General features: G+C 37.8%; 1 protein-coding gene across 6 annotated transcripts in view; it reads right to left on the minus strand.

Annotated features, from left to right (window-relative positions):
- The window catches only part of SEMA5A (semaphorin 5A), a 354,573-nt gene that overhangs the window by 32,114 nt on the left and 301,805 nt on the right, over window positions 1-20,654 (minus strand). For all 6 annotated transcript variants that reach the window (XM_064443361.1, XM_064443360.1, XM_064443364.1 and 3 more), the window contains one exon: window positions 7,968-8,193. In XM_064443361.1, coding sequence (XP_064299431.1) covers window positions 7,968-8,193 — 226 coding nt within the window. The remainder of the gene's footprint in view (window positions 1-7,967; window positions 8,194-20,654) is intronic.

A 20,654-nucleotide genomic window follows, 5' to 3' on the forward strand; every position in this document is an offset into this window, starting at 1 on the left:
CACCTAAAAGCTCCTTTGCTGATTGTATTCAAAAGTTACTTGCAACTTCCTGTAAAAGGAAAACACTGTGAACAGATGGATTATAGATCTGGTTTACAGATTATTCTAAGGATCTTTCTTTAGTATCTTTAGGCCTCTGAAGACATGGGGAAAGAAACTAAGAATGTGGTCGTCACTTTCAGATACATTAAGGAAAAGAATAAAAAGATTATTTATTTCAGAAGATGGCAAGGCACAGAACAGCTGCCTCCCTGAACACAGAACTATAAAGCGCACCTTTGGCCATAACAGAAAACTCACTCTGTGTAAGTATCCCATCAATGCAGCCTCTGCATTTCTATAAAAACTGTAAATATCTCCTTCATGGCCAGTGCAAAAACAACAGTGTGATCTGAAAAAAATGATTGATATAAACATAGCAGCAGATAAAATTTAAAATAGATAGATACTAGTGAAGAAATCTAAAAGAAAAGAAGACATAGTTGAAAATAAAAGTAATGAGACAGCGTTCTGTAACAAACCCCTTCAGTTTCAGGACCTTGTTCCTCTGAGGCTTTTTCACTGTGTTACAACTCGGATCATGCAGTCTCTTTTAAATAAAAGTTATTCAATATTCTATATAGCTAATATTTAATAAAGGCAGCCCCTAAGAAGATCTCAGTATTAGAATATTGATACTTTCACACACTATTTTTAAAAGGCAATATGGATTATGAATCTTTAGGGTGAATTTGTCTAGCATAATACCATCATAAGGACAATCCAATAAATCATGTGCACATATACATACACAAATAGGAAAAAAGTACTTATACATATGCATGTATTATAAATATACACACACATATATATACACACATATATAAATATACATATATAAAGAAGAGGCATCATGGCTAATTATTACATGTCAGCTCTTGTAACTGCCCATGCAAAGACTTTGTCGCAAATGGGAAGTCCAACTCCCCCTTTCTTTCTTTGGCCAGCTGATGTGTAGTCACTTGTTAAGCTATGGGAAATGGATGGAGAATAAGAATCATTGAGTCCTTCAGCTAAGAAGTCCTGTTTATTAACTGAGGTGGTGGGGGGGACAGGGGGGTAGGAGGGTTAATGCAGAACTAACCAAAATATTACACTGTAGCATTTCTTTAAGAAAAAATTCTTCAGAATGTAAGTGGCTATACAGAACTGAGTCTTATCTGTATCACAGTTTACATCAATCTTGATAGGAAGAGGTATAAATATAAAAGCAATGTAATCTTTCCAGTCAAGTGGCATGAAACTATGAAAACTCCTACTTTTCTCGTTAAACTCTGGTTTTCTTGCTTGCCATCTCTGTTTGCAATTTGGGTCACTTTCTGATTGCTCCACATCCACCTCCAAGAATAGAAACCAGATTGTGCCACCTAGCAGAAAACAACATTAAGCCTTCTGTATTTCCCAGCTTATTGCCCCCAAGATGAAAATATCTGGCTAAAACAGAATGCAAGGGACAATGCCCTTGGCCTTGTAACAGCAAAAGTCTAGTTGCGAAAACACCACCTAAGCTCTTCTTATTTAAACCTACGGAAACAGTTGTGAAATCTGCAAAAAGAATGATCAGTCATAGCATCATCAGTGAACTAATGAATAGTTTTCCCAAGAGAGACAGAACAGCTGTGAATCAAATCCAGATCTGGCCTTTATGACAGGTTCATCATTCAAATGTTTTAAATTAAATCATTCTCAGAGAGCCTATGGCTGACTTAAAGCCCTGTGAATGACTATAATGTATGAATTCCGCTTGCAGTTTACCAAAAGGCTTATTTTCAGTTGTTCAGCAGTCGTACTCAATTAATAAACAGCTGCATACTGAGGCTAGAAAAGGGAATTTAGCTACTTAATCCCAGTATAATATTAAACAGGCAGCTGTGCTTCCCCAAAGCAAGACTTTCCATAAGTAATAAGTACTGCAAAAACTTCCGTAAAAGTAATCACAGGTATTTTGGGGACAAAATAATCATCAACTTCTAAGACCAGAGAAGATGGAAGATATGAACTGCCATCTAAACAGAAGACTAGACTCTCATTTTAAGTGCTTATGCTTTGTTCAATGTGGGCAAAATTACAGAGAAACCACCACGGCTTCACTGCTGACTTACTTATTCCATTATCTTAGCAAGCACATATAACAGAAAAAAATTGTCCAATTAAGTTACATAATTCTGATCTAAACCAAGATGATTTGATAATTTCTAAGTAATTTTTTAAAACTTTTGGTCAAACTAGAATAGTCTTGTAACTCCACAAGAAAGTAATCCTGTTCAGATACATGTTAACATGGAAGTCACCTGCCCTGACTAGTACAGGGGAAAAAACCTGCCTTTGCAAAAGCCTGTAAGGAGACTTCGACTGGCCTGATTTTTCTTGAAGACTGCAACATTCCCAGCTGAGTTCAATTCATTTGCCTTAAAAGTGAGGCTCTAATAAGGCACATATATTTATAATAATTCTCTAGTCTAGCCTGTAGCTAAGGAATACAGCTCTAAATAAGAGAGAAGTAGCAGTAACACCTGATAAATTATATTACTTGACTGATTTATGCCTTATGTCCTCCTGTTCAAACCTAACAAAGAAAATTCAATTATCCAAGCAGTCTAGATTCATGCCTTTGGGAAAAGATGATCTGGAGCCAAAATTCAAGTATCCTGAATCATTTCTAAATGACAGCATGAAAACTGTTTAAAGTGCAGCAGGTAACAAGGATAAGCAAAGATCCTTTCAGTGCTGTCAGTTTCTGAAGATATTTTGCAAGAATTTGACAATATCATTGAAGCATAAAAGTTACATACCTTCAGGCCTATATACCTATCACTTATAAAAACCCCATAAACCTTCAAAACTTACTTAGTAAAATTTAAATGGTAAAATGCAATGACAAACATGTACAAAGGTAACATATTTAAAAAAAACACCCAAACAAACTGTATGCAGGTGGAGGATGTTATGTTGCCACGAGAACTTTATTTTTTGTACCTAGCTTTTCTGTGTTTAAATATTTAATCCCAGAGTTCCACTGAGGACTAGTTCTTTGTCAATCAAACCTGAATTTGTCATCAAATTCCATTCTAACTTCCACAATTCATTTTGTTCTTATATCAGAATACCACAGTTTAGATTCAATAAGACAGTGTAAGAGATAACGTCTTACTATGTACTCCTCCTGACTACAGGACGTTACTGATTATCAGCACCTGTTTTGTTCTGTACTAAATTCTGAATGCACTATAGATTTCCTGTGGGTAACACTAGGATTTAATCAATCACTTCAAAAGAGATTGTGGCCACTAAAACAGTATTTCAGGCAAAATTACATCCTGCCTTCAAAAATAACTTTTGTTTTAAGTTTGGCATAGAGAAAGCAGTGACACCTGGGAATCTAAGTTCAGGTTTCCAGGTGCCTTTTTCTCCTTTAAGGAATTTGTGACTTTTCTTCAGAATTTATTCTACCTTCCCACCTCCCCCCAAAAAGGGGAAAAAAAATCAAATAAAAGACTCTTTCAGATTATTTTACTGAAATTAGAAGAGTTAATTTTGTTTAATTGTTTTCTGAAAGTACTTTGGGAGTAACCTAATCTAACTTTGGCCATGTCAAATTCAAGTGTCTTGTCTAAACTCATCATTGCTGTTTCCTTTGTATACACCATGGAAAGAAAGTGGTATATCTAGAGAGTGATTTGTGCCTAATATACCAGATGTTTATCTTCACATGGATCCCTCATTCCTCAGGGGTCCTACCTGTCTTTGCAGACTACAATGGAGTCTAGAGTTAGGTGAGATAAATTCAACCTGGAAAAATCAGGTAAACTCACACCTTGAAATTTTTATCCCTGGATTAAACACTTATGTTTTCAATATAATTCACAGTGCTCATATATCAGATAATCCCACAGAAAGTCAGTTAGTATATTTAATGTAGATATTCAATATGTTTCATAAGCACATGTTAAAGCCTGTGGTGATGTAATTTCTAGACTTTTAATGCTGGACTGTACAGACATTTACATTAAGATGTGCAACAATGTACACCAGCTCTCAGTTCATTTGAAATAGATGTCCCTTCCCTATGTGAGCACTCTCTGAAAACCCAGAGGCAGAGAACAAAATGTATTTTTCTTTCCTCTTAATCAAACTCCAAATCAGAAGAGCATGACTACAGTGTGCATATGCTACTGCTTGGTTGATTGAGATAGAAATCTTACCACACTCAGGAGTCTCATGGGTTTCTGGCAAGAAGTTCTACCTCTAAGCTCAGACTACAAAGAAAGTTTGCTTTGCTAGTGCCTGACAGTGAAACATGATTCTGTTTAACACCGCACGACTATAGTTGCACAGTGGGAGATTATAAGCAATGAGAAAATTTCTAACAAATGGCTCTCTTCTGCAAAGAACAGAGAACTGATCTTTGCAGAACACATCTTTGGTAATGAGGTATGCCAAGCAGGCTGTACCAGTATTAATCTTTCTATAAAAGCCAGCAAATTGCCACAGTTCAACACTGTGATAATGAAAAGAACGTTTCACAGTATCCAGGCTCTGGTCAGGTGGAAGTAAGTTAAGATGTTTCCTTGCTTTCTAGCCAGAAATTGTGAAAGTGTCTGCCAAAATTCATGGTTTCCCCTTCTCATGAGAGCGCTCTGTTCCAAAAGCTACAGCTACACTATATGACTCTCATTCATGTATTTTCTTCCCATGTAATCAAGGAGCAGTAGAGAGGTAGTGTGTTGACCCAAATCCAAAGCTGGGAGCAGGGAAGTGCTCCTGAATCCTGCAGTTTAGAGGCAGTAAGTGTCATCACATCAGCAAATCAAAACACGGGGCCCCCAACCCTGAAATGTTCCACTCCATACTGTCCTGACATCCCTAATAAGAAAATGTCTAAGCAAACAGGCTCAAAATAAAATGTGGCTAAAGGAGACATAACAGTAACTCTTTTCACCAGAAGCATACTGGTTAATTCAGCCACTTGGAACACTGATTGAGTGTGATGTTTCATTACAGAATAATTAAAGACTCACTGGCCAAAAAGGGTCAAAGAATGAGCACAATTTAATGACAAAGTTATGATGGCTTTCACTAGGAAGAATGGACACATTTAGAATAGTTTCTGCTCTATTGACTACTCAATATAAAGTATATTTAAATATTCAGTATTTTTGGGATTAGTCAGCAAAAATCCTTCTCCCAGATTAACATTTCAATTACTATGCAACAGAGTCACTCTAATACATTGGTCCAACGATTAATTATTTCAAATGAATCAAAGCAGCAGCTTCAGCAAGATGCAACAAGTAAGCTTCAACACCAGGAAATTCAGGAATCTGATGTTCAGAAGTGAAAGAAACCTCTTCAAGCTAATCAGGCAAAGAAAGCACCTGAACCCACACCCTTGCCTCTTGAATTCTGCCTGAATTCTTTATTTAACAAAATGTACACACTGTTACTTCTGACTATATTCTATAAGGGTCAGCTTATGCATCCAACTCCAGAAGAGCACTTATGATAATGACTTCAGGGCTGAGAAAGGTGTCTCCACGCTTAATTTTCTTGCAGCAATGTGATCTAAAACAAACCCGCTCCTGCACTGGTTTGTCCTACTAACCTGCTCTCTAAGTAGTGCGTTGGCTTTCATATGCTCCGTTCTTAAGTGCTGACATCTCAGCTGTCATACAAGAATATACCTAGATTCTTCTGTAGATCTACTTCTAGTTGTTGTGATAACTCTCCTAGTTCTGTACTATCTGGTGGGAAAGATACTCTCTTTCTCATATACTCTCAGGAAATTTTAAAAAGGTGTCATAAACGTCAAAGTGGTGGAAGACAGCAAAAAGCAGCAGCAACACCCAAAAGTCTTACTTAGGACAAGAAAGGTAGGTCATACAGCAATCCTAGCAGAGGAAAATCTTTGTTAAATTCTAATTTGAAACTTAATTTGGATGAAAAGAGGAGAATAGCAGAAACACTTTTTAGAAGAGTTGCTCCATGCCAAAATCTGCCTTGGTATCCAGACCTAATCCAGACTGCAGATCACCTGAAATAGGAATGTATAGTACAAAACTAAGTCTTATCTGGAGTACTACAGGTTTTGTTTTATTATTTCACGCAGTTCGCTACTATGTATTTGTTTAAAAATTTACTAACATCCTGCCCCCTCCAAAGAGGAACAGATATCACATGAATCAGTGAAGATTTTACACAGGATGAAGGGCATGGGGGAAGCTTCTAGCATCCTCTCACAGAAGCCACCCCTGCAGCTGCCTGCACTACCAAACCTTGCCGCATAAACCCAATACAGGCAGGAAATGCTTAACACTGATTTTCACAATAGTTGGTCTGTCTGAAAAAAATATTGAGAATTCAAAAGCCCAAGGACTCAGAAACCATTCTCTCTTTGTGGCCTTAGATAAGCTAAGTGCCTTCAGTTATACAGTTTTTCACCTAACCTGGGTGTTGTGAAAATACAAAAGGCTATGTTAGTGGAAGGCAGGTCTGTAAATAATAAAATATAATAATTAAAAAATCAGTATTTCCTTAGATTATATAACTAAAATATAATACTTAAAAAGAAACACAGATATATAACTAAAACTGTATAATTAAGGAAATGTATTAATAAAATTACAGTGATTGTCAGAAGTTCTAGGTTTTATTTTTCTATACTTTCACATAACATTTATTCAAAAGTATATATTACTGATAGGGAAAGAATAAAATTCTGAAATAAAATAATTCCTATTTAAAGTCATCTAAAGTTGAAAAGATTTTGAAAGAGTTCAGTTTTCCATCTCAGAAATAAGCAGAACTTTAAATGGCTAGCAATAGCATATCATAAGCTTTTATAATAGAAATTATCCAGTTCATAAACTCCTTATTTAGTTGAACACCTGCATGAATCTTGGAGTTGTTAGTTTAGAATTACTGAGCAAAAAGTTCTCTCATCAATACTACACATTCTAGCTAAATATTTATTAAATACAGTAATGGAGCACAAACTCTCCCCCAGTAAAAATCCAACAGAGTATAAGGAGGTGAAAAAATCCTCCAAGAACTGGGCTGCCATGTCATGGCTTGCAGATTATTGTAAAGAATATTAAAGTAACCTGGCAAATCTCATAATTGGTGATAAAAGACACTAGATTAGTGCGAATGATGAAGCTACGTCCAGAAGAAACACAAGTTAGATTCCTTGTTGTGTTCAATATGTCCTCCTTTTCATTATCAGTTCTGTTATGTGTTGTGGTTTAACCCCTGCTGGCAACTAAGAAACATGCAGCCGCTCGCTCACGCCCCCCTGGTGGGACGGGGGAGAGAATTGGAAGGGTAAAAGTGAGAAAACCCGTTGGTTGAGATAAAGGCAGTTTAACAGGGAAAGCAAAAGCTGCGCACGCAAGGAAAGCAAAACAAGGAATTCATTCACTCCTTCCCATGGGCAGGCAGGTGCTCAGCCATCCCCAGGAAAGCAGGGCTCCATCACACGTAACTGTTACTTGGGAAGACAAACGCCATCACTCTGAATGTCCCCCCTTCCTTCTTCTTCCCCCAGCCTTAAATGCTGACCATGATGTCACATGGTGTGGGATATCCCTTGGGTCAGTTGGGGTCAGCTGTCCCGGCTGTGCCCCCTCCCAGCTCCTTGTGCCCCCCCAGCCTGCTCGCTGGTGGGGTGGGGTGAGGAGCAGAAAGGGCCTTGGCTCCGTGTGAGCCCTGCTCAGCAGTAACTAAAACATCCCTGTGTTATCAACACTGTTTCCAACACAAATCCAAAACACAGCCCCATTCTAGCTACTATGAAGGAAATTACCTCTGCCCCAGCCAAAACCAGCATATGCAAAACACCAGCAAACAAAAACTTCCAGTCTGTGCTGAAAATGGAACTGCAGACACCTCGCTAGCAGGAGGCATTATGCAGACACTCTAGTTTTGCTTACCATCTGTCGAGCACCCACTGGTGCCATCGCTGGAACAATAACGCATTTCAATCCTTTGCCTTCCCACCTCTAGCAAATTTGGGTCAGGCAAACGTGCTTTGCAGGTGTAGCGGAAACGTTGTTCATAGTGGCCACCATTGTCTGAAATATTGACTGGGGTCCAAGGCGTCCAAGGAGTTGTCTTTTTTAACTCTGGACAGGCATTGGTGTTACAAGGCTGATATTCCTGAAAGAAAACAGTTGTAATGAACATAATCATTAATTATGATTTCAAAAAAACCCCACCAACCCTCAAAACAGACTTAAACCTAACCAATGAAAAAGCCTCTGATATTTTTCCAGCATTTCCAACAGCAGTGATCATCAATACATTTTTAATTTCAATCCCAAACTGAAAGTGTTTTTTTCTGCTTCTAGGCAAGCACAGTATCACACTGCTAAAAGCAATAACATACCAGTACAAATTAGATCTATTATATCCATAAAAACAGTAAGCTGAACACTACAAGTACCATGCTAAAGTGCATCCTGTATAAATTAATAGCCCCAGATAAGGTGTAGCTAAATATGTTAAATCTTTTAAGAGGAATCCTGATAAACTGCAAGTCCAAAACACAAAACAGCAAATAATTCCTTGGTAAAATCTAGTGGCATATGAATGAGTGAACCACTGTCCATTTTGTATATTGCTTATGTATTACAAGGAGACACTGGACAAAAAGCTTTTTCTGTTACGGAAGCTGGCTCCCTGAGATGCGTGTTACCCATAGCTCCAGCATTGCAAAACCTATCATCAGAAGCAAATTCCCTGTTGACTGATATGCACCAAAAGGAGCAGAACAACCTAAGAAACAAATGCAGAATTGTCAATATTCTCAAGCCCCACAATGTATGCCTTCTGACAAGTATCATCAGATCTGTAGGTCCTGCCCATTCATCTCCCAGAGCACAATACGCTTCATCTGATGCAAGTGCTTTGTAAACTCTATGGATGAAATTAAACCACCATTAAATATCAGAATGAATTCACACCATCAGATTATTAAAGACAAAAAGAACAGACATCAGTGGGACTATTTTTAAATTACCTCTCTACCTCTGACCTCTTAGAGGTACTCAGCAGAGGGTACCTTCTCAAAAGGACCCTACCAAAGTTTGTAATTCCACTAAAAATTAAAAAATGCGGACACAATAGAAATAAAGGTTTTATCACATAGTACAACCTCCTTCTTCTGTAACCCCTACACCAGCTGATACCACCGTGTTCCGACAAGCAACAGATTACCTGCTCCTCTCTTTCCCATGGTGATAATAGCCTTTTTACCTCATACTTTCCTCAGTCCTCTACCTCTTCTCTCAGACGGTCTAACTTATTAGCATATCCAATTAGTTTGAGAGCAATTGCTTTCAACCTATTTTTGGTTTAAAGGCTGTGTTGCTATTTCAGATCTAAAAAATGCTTCTTTGAAAGCTTTACTAATTTTTCCATCTACTAGAGTTGGGAAAAAATTATTCCCCATAAACCGCTGCCCCACTAACACAGCAAGGCACTGGAGAACCCAGCACTATGTTCAAGGCTCTCATGTTCTGAGGCCAGGTGGACTTGTGACAAACTTCCTGGTTTCATGGTTTTGTGGTGCTTCAGGCAAGAAAGAGCTCTTAGCCCAAAGATTTCAGCTGGACTACTCCCGTTCACTCCTCAAGGCTGTGCAGAGTCCCTTCCCACCTTAAAACCTGGTGATCACTACAACAGTGAACACGAGTCATACTTGGGGACCATCTGTGAAAGAGGATTCCTTTAGAGCACAGAGAACTGGATCAGCCTTTCTGGGATCTGAGTTTCAACCTTGAATGGTTTCTGGATCAGAAGACAGCAAAGAACAAGCAAACTATCTGTTCCTGTGTACAGCAGGGGAAGTAATTTCTTCACGACTCCCCTAGGCAACTGTTTAAATCATGTATATTTTAGACTGAGGACAGAACATGTACGATTGTTCTCCTCACAGCGCATGAACTGTAAGAAGGAAAAAATAAAATTAACAGATCCCAGCAACAGCCAGAACCACCCTGCTTGCTATCCCAACTGGCTATTCACCTCCAATGTGCAGTTCCCTCCAGCAACTGGATTACAGCACATCTTTTAGCAAGAGCACTCTGTCTTTCCCTCTTTTTTTCTTTTTTTTAAAGATGTCTAGCACTGATGAGTCTATCACCTCCCCGCATCAGCTGTTCCACTATTTAGTAATTCTCAGAGCTAACAAATTGCAAGTTAATTCAAGGCTGCATTTTCCCCTTAATTTAATTTTCCAGTCACTGAATTTTGCTGTGCCTTTATTAATGATACTGAAAGTGTTCCTTGTCCCGTACCTACAAACAAATTTTTCATGCCCAAGTAACCCATGCGTAATGATAAACTAAGCTGAACTTCTTAAAGCTACATAGGATTTAAAACCTGATCTCCAGGACCTTTGCACCCCTATGTCTTCCTTTTGTCCTATTTCCATATTTTCCTTAAGACTGGACACTGAAATTTCACTTGGCACTCTAGAAGCAGTCTTGTCAATACAGCATGCAGAGGCAATCACGACCCCGTTCCACTTGAGAGTCTGACTTTAATACATACATTATTGCATTAGTGCTTTTTCCTTCCACAACATCGCACAAAGTGCTTAAGTAGACCCAATTATCTTTGATAACCTGTCCTTCTCTAAATCACGGCTTTACAACTACATATAGTTTCCTATCCCACACAAGAGGCAGGTGTTTGGCAATATTAAAATACATTTTATTAGCTTCTGCAATTATCCAGCATATTATTTACTACCTCAATCATCTCTGTCATGGTCCAGCTTTATTGAAGATGTCTTATATCACTGTCTAGACTGTTGATAAAAATGTTAAGTGCTATTGACCCAAGAACTGATTCCAGGCAGTCCCTGCTAGACACAACCCAGTCATTTATATCTGTCCATTAACAGCCCATTTTTCAATTTGTCAGTGAGCCAGCTTCTAATCCATTTATTTGCCATATATTTCAGTTTTCCAAATCAAAGTATTTTCTGTTGCAAAGGCAAATGTCTTGGAAAAGTTCAATGACAGTCTGGGAGAAGCGCTGTATCACTTTCAAACATCTTGAAACACAGCTCTTTTCTAGCAGCACATAAGCGGGAATAATTCAGTCAGTACAGTAGCTGCTACAATGTTCATTTTGATACAGTCACAAGGGTCTAAAAGTTTCAGTTCCTCATTTGCTATTGATTTTTGTATTGATATTTTTCAATCAAAAATAAAAGCTGTTAGAAATGAGAGGTCTTTATTGGATATGGCATAGACAGGTGAGGGCCACAAAAAGCAAATATGCAACAAACCCTTTGTGAAATAAAAATAGGCAATAGGGGAAGAATTTAATTTAGTGGCAGTGTAGTGAATGCTGCTTTGCTAACACGAGTCTGAGATTAACACATCAGCTCAGTCATTTCTAGAAAGACAGGCTACCTATAATCAGTGTTCTTCAGGATGTGTAGTCCCTTCATACACCCTAACAGAGAGTATACTCATATGTTGTTACATGAGCCAGAAAAGAAAGATGTTCCTTAAGAGTATCTGTAGAGACCATTTGTTAGTTTTTCCTTTCTTCTTGCTTGGTGTGTAGCTTAAAAGAAAGCTTTCTGCTGTCATGCCTGTCTATTCAACCACTGGATAATACCCACGAAAGGCTTAGAATGGCAGGGGAAACAAAAAGTACATGCAGGCTCCCCAGAAAATATTTACAGCAGCGAATAATCTCTCTTTGAGAAAATTCAGAGGAATATCCTAACAATGGATGACTCCATGAAGTTCTGGCAGAGCCTGCTGGCTACTCTCACAAACAGGGAGTGCGGCACTGCTCTACCAACTACTGCATCTGCCACATCATGCTTGGTGAAAACATTGATGTGATCTGCCGCTACAAAACTTCAGTGCAAGCAGAATGGCGATCTTGCTCCAAATGGTCTCAGATCTGGAAGCAAGTAAAGGAGGGGACTGAAAAAAGATATTTAGGGCTGCTAGCATGAAGACATAGTCTGATTCAAAGGATTTGTCAGGGACTAGGAATATGGCAACTGCTATCTCTGCTTGGATTATACTCCTTTTCTCGCCCTGTCCAACACTTGAACAATTTACTCAAGTGGCATTTCAGGAATACGGCCCTTTCCAAAGCAATTCAACCAGCTAGAGTCATGGATACAATAATAAAGCAACGACATAGTGGAATAATAATTCCACATGAAACACTGAGGTCTCATCTCAGCAAAACAGTGGTAAGAAGGAACTAGAAAAGCAGTGAAGCATTCTGCTTCAGCAGGGCAGCTGAGAGGAACCGAGACAGTGGCTGCCAAACCTCTCCTCCTGTGCTCCATGTGGACTGAAGGAAGAGCTGGATTGAGCTCTCCTAGGAGGAGTCTCCAGATACCCACAGAGGAAAACTTCAAGTGCTTGTATGATGGGTTTACATTACTTCTTAGCGTACACTTGTGGACTCAGAACAATAATTATTTGAGGCCATTTACCTCAAATTATCATTGCAATAGTTCAAACTTAACCACATTTTCAAAGTTCTCTTTGCAAGTTGTCCTAAAACTTGTGGCCTAATTCTCCATACTCTGTCCTTTAATTTAGAGTGGATTTAGCAGAGAATGTTAAATTTATGCCTGGCTATGCCTGGCAAGATGCAATACAACCTTTAAAGACTAAATTTCAGGGGACAGCTCAACAGTTAGTTGGGAATTTTACACAAAATACAGAAACACATGCATCAAAAAATACACATCTGTGAAAATGATAAATTAAGAAAAATTATCACAAAGCATACTGTGGCAATATAAGAAAAGGCACCACAAATTAAAACCATAATTTCACATGATAGAAAATAAACATTTTGATTATGCTATTAACCAGCTACCTTGCTTGTGTCTTTAAATATTTCCCAACATTTGTGTATAATGAAAAAATAATATTGTCATGTTTTGTACCAAGATGTATTTAGAATTATTTAGATGCATTATTTTAAAAAAGACAACTAAAATATTATTTCCAAAACATCTTATTTCAAACTGGAGGAGACTGTTGCTAAATAACATGGAACAAAATTCTTCCATTTTCTCATGGAGGACGTGGAACATATTAATTATTTTTGCCTCTGCATACCCAGTTTAGGAAAATTCGTGAAAATTTTGACACTCTCTGAGACTTTTATTCCAAGTTTAAGTTTGATTTTAATTAACCAAACAGCATGATAATCTGATACTTCCTTGGGAAACTAGGCTAATACTTTATCGACATTCAAACTACAATTTTTAATAATAAACAGAATTCAGACAGAGAGTTATATTCCCATTTATATTACATGTTTATATTATGGAGGGATTTCTCCTAACAGACTCTTACTTCTTTGATGTATATGTCTATGTTGAATGCACTTCTTTTGTTCTCATCTGTGTTTTTCTTTCTCATCAGTTAGTGTGAGAGACAAGGCAGCTAAATCAACAGTAACAGTCCATTTAGATATTTTCAGCCCAACAGCTATCTTTTATTACTTGCCTTTAATATATTGTATTAGTTCTCAAATATTCTTTCGAATATTATTTCGGAATCACTAAACAGTCTATTGATTAAAAAATACTTATAAATTTTTGCTTTTTGTTCCATTGTGCTAAATTTCAGTTTGTCTGGCCCAAAACATTTATTTATTTTTTCAGATATTAAGACACAAATAGAAAAGAATGTTGCTGATTCATAAATTGAATGGTGTAGTATATATCCTGGGACAAGCTAGGGCTGTAAGATACAAGAACCTGAGTTTCTCAGCCATCTCCCAAGCTTTGAGTTTGTCACAGCAATATGTAGTTAAGGATAGCCCTCATGTGTAACCAAATCATAGGCCAAAATGAATGTAACAGGGCTATAAAACTCAGAGAAAAACAGTTCCCGTTTATAGGGGACCTTGTTTACACTTTAAACCATAAGTTTCCTGAAGGACTAATACACCCTTTCCCTCTCCAGAAATCAAAAGATAGATAACATTTTTCTTGCAGTGGTTCAAAAACACATGCAGGAAAATCACTAACTGATTTTATTTATTTTAATTTTACTTATTTATTTATGTCTTTTAAAAATAAATGATTCATTTATTTTCATTACAGAAATGCAAAGTCTTATCCATTTAGAAAAGCATTTTCAAACTAAAACAAACAAAAGAAACTAAGTCCCTGATCATGTTTCTACTTATTTCCACAATTTAAAAAGCCAGGTTCTTTAACCAAATACCATTAGATATACTTTACTTCTCTGTCATTTTTCTATTACAATACTATTTCAAAAGCCTGACGTGAAAGAACATGCAAACCCCATTAAGTCCAAGTCATTAGGCAAAACATCTTCTACATTGTAAATTTCACAGCTATACTTAAAAAATAAAGCCCATAAATATTTCTAAGATCCTCATTGCATTTTAATCATGCAAAGGCATATCTGTATCCTAGTTTATGGGTGGTATTTTAGCTTCAATTGACATTGATGAAGTAGTTTGATTCAGAGCCTATTGCTGAGCGCAGATGCAATCCTGTAGTGCTGTAAAGTAACGGCAGGTAGGCTGTGTTTGCAACAGGTTTTAAAAAATATTTTGATGGAGAGAGGGAGGAAAATAATTTTACCTTACGCAAAAGCATCAGGTTTCTTCTGAAGTGAATGGATTTCTTTTTTGGCTGCAAATACTGACTGAGCACAACCTTTTGTTTCAATTTTGTGTATTTTAAACAAAAGAATTGAAAAAACTTCCATTGGTGTAAAGGGAAATTTAAATGGCTGGGTTTGGAACCATTTTCTCTGGAGGAGTTCCGGGCCTGCTGGGCAGGTCATCAGACTTGGCCAGGTCGGTACTCAAATCCTTCCCATATTCAACACCATTAATTTTATTTAGATAAGGGAAGTCCCTACTTTCATCACCTCTTCATGCAACCGTCAAATTTTGGAGTGAAGAAAGCCACCACTTTCCTCTTACTTTTTCTCTGCCAGCCATTTGTGTAACTCTGTGTTTGAAATCTATATTTTATGTCAAACTAAGCAAACTTTTGTGAAGGAAGTTGTTACAAAAAATTAAATCACTTAATCTTGAGTAGCTTAGCTGAATATCTGAAAGGCACAGAGTTAGTAGGAGCACCTTCAGCTCCACCTCAGCAAGCAGAATGGCCTGGCTGCATCGAGGAAGTGAGGTTTTTATTCTTAAGTACTGCTTATCAAATGCTTACATTCATATTGGCACCCGGAGCCATTTAGAGTGATAAACATTTATTTCATATGCATGACAATTCCTAATAGTGTAATAATTCATATTAAAGCATGATATTTGGAATTAACTCATCTTCAGAATGAAACTTGAAATGTCTAAGGAAGAAAAAGCTTCTTTAGTCTGACAGAGATTTAAAAAAATATAGAAAGAGGCATAGTAGTTAATTTGGATGCTTTCAAACCTAATCCATTTATGGACCTGCGCTACAATTAACTACCCTACTCAAATGTACCTAGCAAATGAATAGTTATGTGATACAAAACAGGACAAATTTGTCAAGATTTGAAAAATATTTTTTTTAACTGAATACATCAACAACTTATGGGTATCTTTCCACACTGCTTATAGAGAAATGAAAGGTAGTAAAGCCACAGTAAATCCACAGCAGCAAGTCAGCCTCCTGACAGCACAATTTGTACCAGTCCTCCAAGCATCCCAGGTGTGATCCCAGTGCTACTACTAGAGGAGCCCACTTCTCTACCCCATGAACAGCAGGCTGCTAACACAGCACCTTACTTGAATCTCCACACCCATTTAACACTTGCATGGTCAGACTATGAGGCCCTTGGAGGAGAAGGCATTTTGGACTGCCTCTTTTCAGGCCTTTGTATAATGGCATTCTGGTTCATTAGTAAAGCTTTCAGGCAGCGGGACAACAGTAATGCTATAACTGTAACGCTTCCTGTGATGCCAGGCAGCAGGTTTTCAGTCTGACAGTTTTAAAACCCTTAGTGAGCTGCAATTCAGGACCAGGGGACTGCATCCATGCCGTCCTTCCCAGACCGCTAAGGCAGAAATGGGTACCAAACTATAGTCACTATGGGAACTCGAACTCTAAAATGGCAAAAAAACCCCATTCTCAGTGCTTCTATGTCCTTAATATTGGAGAACATCTCAAAACCAGTCAAAGAACTGACTAGTGGAATTTATGCTCAGTTTTCAAACTATGAATGAAGTACACTTAAAATGTAATGTGTTTCAGTTAAATGGATCTGACTTTTGGTTACAGATGTCTCTTCTGGCACTTGCCTGCTTGTTCAAGAACTATTCAGAAATTATGCCTCTAAAAACACATGGCCTAAACAGAAAATTCTTCCTCTCACTCATCCTTCCCTTTCACTCTACACATGGTCTATGAAACATCTCACGAAATGGACAAGCTGCACAATGTGCTCTGAAGGATCACATATTCAGCTACATGCAAGAACATAGCGAACATTTTTCCAACAACTTAGGGGATTTTTAGGTAACAAATTTTACTTTCATGATTTTTACCACATTCATGCAATTATGTACTTTTCTGCATTTGTGTACACCACTAATTCTAAGTGTCACATGTAAGCATTTTTGTCAGTCATGCAATTGTTAGGGACTTGCCACTAATTAGGAGGCAAAGATACTTAACTGCCAGTCCTAAAAATTGATACATAATAGTCCAGGTCCTCAAAATCATTATATTGGCTTAAAAGAACCAGGGGGAGGTGGTCCATCTAATAAATGAAGCTGATTAAAGTTGTTTATGCACTACCATTACTAAGAGAGTGTCCCATCCTTCTACTGAAAATTCCTGTTTTGCAGATAAGTTATTGTTTAGGAGATAGGTGTCCAGGGTTTATTTGCTCCAGTTCAGTCAGGAGACTTACTGCAAATCCCCCTTTATCTATGGTTTCGTATGCCATATTGCAATCTGGCACAGCAGAAAAATGCCTCCTGTTCTAGCAGCTCTATGGCGGGGTAGGAACCTCCAGAAGCTGGGGGGGATCAGAATTTGGGGACATCACCACCTGAACCTGCTGAAATTTGATAAGCCCAGAAACATCTGTCAAATGACTATGGATTCAGTTATTTTTGCCCTGAGTGTTGCCATTTAGACTGCTGCAAAGCCTGCACTAAAGCAAGTGTAAGATTACTGAGCTGATGAAAACAGAACACACAGGACCATAAATAATCAAGGCCGTAAGGCTGAAGGAATTGTCCACTTATAAATGACTGAATGGATTTACCAAAACTGACTCAAAAGTGGTTTCAGTTAAGCAGGCACTATATTGCCACGTAATGAAGGCCTCAACTGCAGTAGGAAAGATATGACCTGCAAATCTGAGCACCAACTTGACAAGTAGATGGTGAAATATAAATATCGTTCAAGGTAAATGATGTGTTACTTGTACGTGAATCAAAATTAATCTTTTCAGTATTTAAATCAGCATTTAAAATTAGTGTGTAAACATCAGCTTTGCAACCTATATTTATCCATTTAATTATAAAGGGAGGAAACTAAACTTTAAAGTTAAGAACATACTAGTTGCAATTTGAAAAGACCAGAGAAAGACATATAGCTTCCTCTGAGCTGCGATTTTGCTTACCTGATCACTCAGTACTTCAGAAGTGGAGAAAAGGGGACTGTTCAAAATTCCATTTTGGGGGGTGTGATCAGCCGATTGGAAACAAGTGAGTTGCCATGGCTTAGTGAGTTACCTCTCAGCTGGGCCATGCTAACAATCTGTCCATGTGGCTTTATTCATTTCAAATGTAAATGCAAGTGCAAAAGAAGGCGGATTAAGTCAGATGGATAAGGGGTGATTTGCTCTGCTGTAATAACTCAATTGTTTGCAATTAGCTTCACATACTCCTACTGAGAAGCTTAAATTTTTTCATGTAGGCCCAATAATTCCTGACAAAAATCTTTTAAATTGCTGAAATAGTTATTATTAACTTAAAATGTGTTGGGTTTTTTTTTCTGTAATTACTGGAAATCATGGCTATCCAAGTATTTATTAACTGAGAGTAAGAATGTTAGAAGATAATCCAACAGACAAAAAGGCATGAAAAGGCTGTCAACTCATCAATTTTAGAGACTGCTGCTTTGTAATGGCTGCAAATCTGTTATCACACGTAAATTACCTTCAGTTCTATTCCGCAGCATAGGTGTTCCTTCATGTAGGCTTTTAGAAAGACAATGAGGGCTATATTCTTGTTGTAAAAGGAGATCCTCAATAACAAATTTTTAAACAAAAAAAAAAAAAAGGAGGCAAATCTGGGACTGTAGTTTCACAGGCAACACTAGAGTTACTTCACTACCTTGTGACCTGGAAAGAATTTGATCCTTATATTCCTCATTCTTGGATTCACCCATTGCTAGCGATAATGATTGTCAATATCCCTTTTCCTGAACTTAGTAATGGGAGAAAACTGCAAACAAGCTTCAGCTGGGTTTGCCTGCTACCGTGTATCACTAACTTCTTAGGCTGGTAAAACAACGTGTAACTGCAGACCAAGGAGAGGAGAAGAAAGTAAAAGCTGCACAGCCTGTAATCATGGGGTTGAGGGGAAGGAACGAGGGTGGTACTCGTATGGAGAGAAATGGCTTATTTCTTTCATGAGGCAGTTTCAAATTAGGCACAGTGGTAAAGTACTTTGGGAAATTTACATACTGAGGACACATTTACTTCCCTAATATTTTGACCTGGAAAGTCAACTGTGTGAAAAGCCAGCCAACAAGTAATGCAGAAAAATAAAACAGTTATTACAATTTTACATCCAGCCATAGAGCACACTTTCAGATTCTTACTCATTTATCCACAGTCATTTATTATATCGTCAGTACAGCCTTATATTAAAATTAATCCTTTTATCAGCCTAAAGCTCATCGTTAATCTTATTTTCTACAATTACACAATCCTTTAGGTTCAGCTGAACTTTCACATTTTAAGCTCAAAATCTGAGGGCAAAAATGCAATAACTAATCAGAAGCACATCAAAACAGACCTGAGAGTATGAAATTATTAACTGCTTGTGAAGTCATTCAGACAACAAGCACTCAGTTGCAGCTTATCTTCATTCCCCCAACCCCCCCCTTTTAATTATAAAGATCTATAAACTGTGTTTTATAGAAAAATGGAAGCAAAATTTGAGAAAGCTAATGTTGGAAAGAGCTGAAGTCTGGTTTTGCTCTGAAAATCTGATTAATATTCTTACTGTATTTTTCATAATTTTCATTCCAAAGAATGACTTAAATGATATACAAATCACTGAGAGGAACAAAATCCTATAATGTCACCAGTCCTCAGATAACACTCTAAATGTTAGAGCAGCTGCTAAACAACAAATGCATAAGTGATGGAAACGGTACAAACTGAATAGATGAGGAGCCATGAACTTTAATTCAGAGTTGCCAGTCCAAACGCAGGAGCTGCAGTGAAAAGCAGAACCGCTTGTAAAAATGCATTAAAATGCAAGTATTTAAATCCATTGAAAACAGATTTAGCCACACAAATGAGACACATTCAAAGGTTTTATCATCTGCATCTCTTGATGAAGAAGCAGAAAGGGTATGCTCTGCATTTCTGAAAATGAAGCCACTTCGTAAGGGATCTGAGTATGGATTTGGAAGCCTAATGAAGGTGGCAAAATATGGCTGCCGGAGGTCTCTCCAGCACCAGATGGATTGCCGTTGTCTCCAGAAATGCCAGATATTAGGAAGCTCCAATTATCTACTAAGATGGAAGTCATGAATGGTAAGGTAATGTATATATGAACATCCATGTCTTCCTAGCTCAAAGGACATGCTAGTTTTCTGTAAATGAGTGAAAAGGGAAAACCAAACACAACCCCTATACCCCAAACTCCTTTCAAGCAAAATTTTTCTCTTTCTAGATGTCGAGAGAGTGGACAACACTGTGGAAAGCTGGATATAGCAGGTAGGTTAAAAAATAGTTATGCTATAAACCTCTTTTTCAGGCCTTGACCCAAGCACACTAAGCAAAGAGTAGCATAACTGAACTGAAAATGCACTTAAGCACAATTTAATGCCTTATCATACCACAGATGTCTACCTCTCCCCTGGCAGAAGTCACAGCAGAGCTGACAGATATGAATCTGTGCCCACACCTCAATCACTGCTGCTACCGTTGGATGTATAAACACAAACCCATCTTCAGTTATAGCCTGTAATCATTGAACACGGAAGCACAGCAACCGAGATGCTGACACGTTTGCTTCTACCAACTCCACTCTGGGAAAATATGACCTTTAGCAAAGGTGGACACCTGAGCTGGTTAGATCACCATAGCAAGCATAAGTGTAACTCACCTGTCAGAGCCCCTGGCTATGTGGGCAAAAACCCCAGAAAAAAAAAAAAAAAAAAAAGACAATCTAAATAATAGCATAATTTTTTTCAGGTTGCCTGGTTGAAAAGCAGGAACACAGAAATAGACATATGAAAAATATGCCTTTAATTATGATAATAAATGTAAATTCAGACTACCTACGAACTTTCCCAGGTTTGTGCTTAACGTGCAGTAAGTGAAACTGCACAGGCAAATATAAATACACAACTGTCTTTAATTTTCTCATAAGTGGAT

The sequence above is a fragment of the Phalacrocorax carbo genome, chromosome 2 (assembly GCF_963921805.1).
Source record: "Phalacrocorax carbo chromosome 2, bPhaCar2.1, whole genome shotgun sequence".
In the NCBI taxonomy this organism is placed as follows: domain Eukaryota; kingdom Metazoa; phylum Chordata; class Aves; order Suliformes; family Phalacrocoracidae; genus Phalacrocorax; species Phalacrocorax carbo.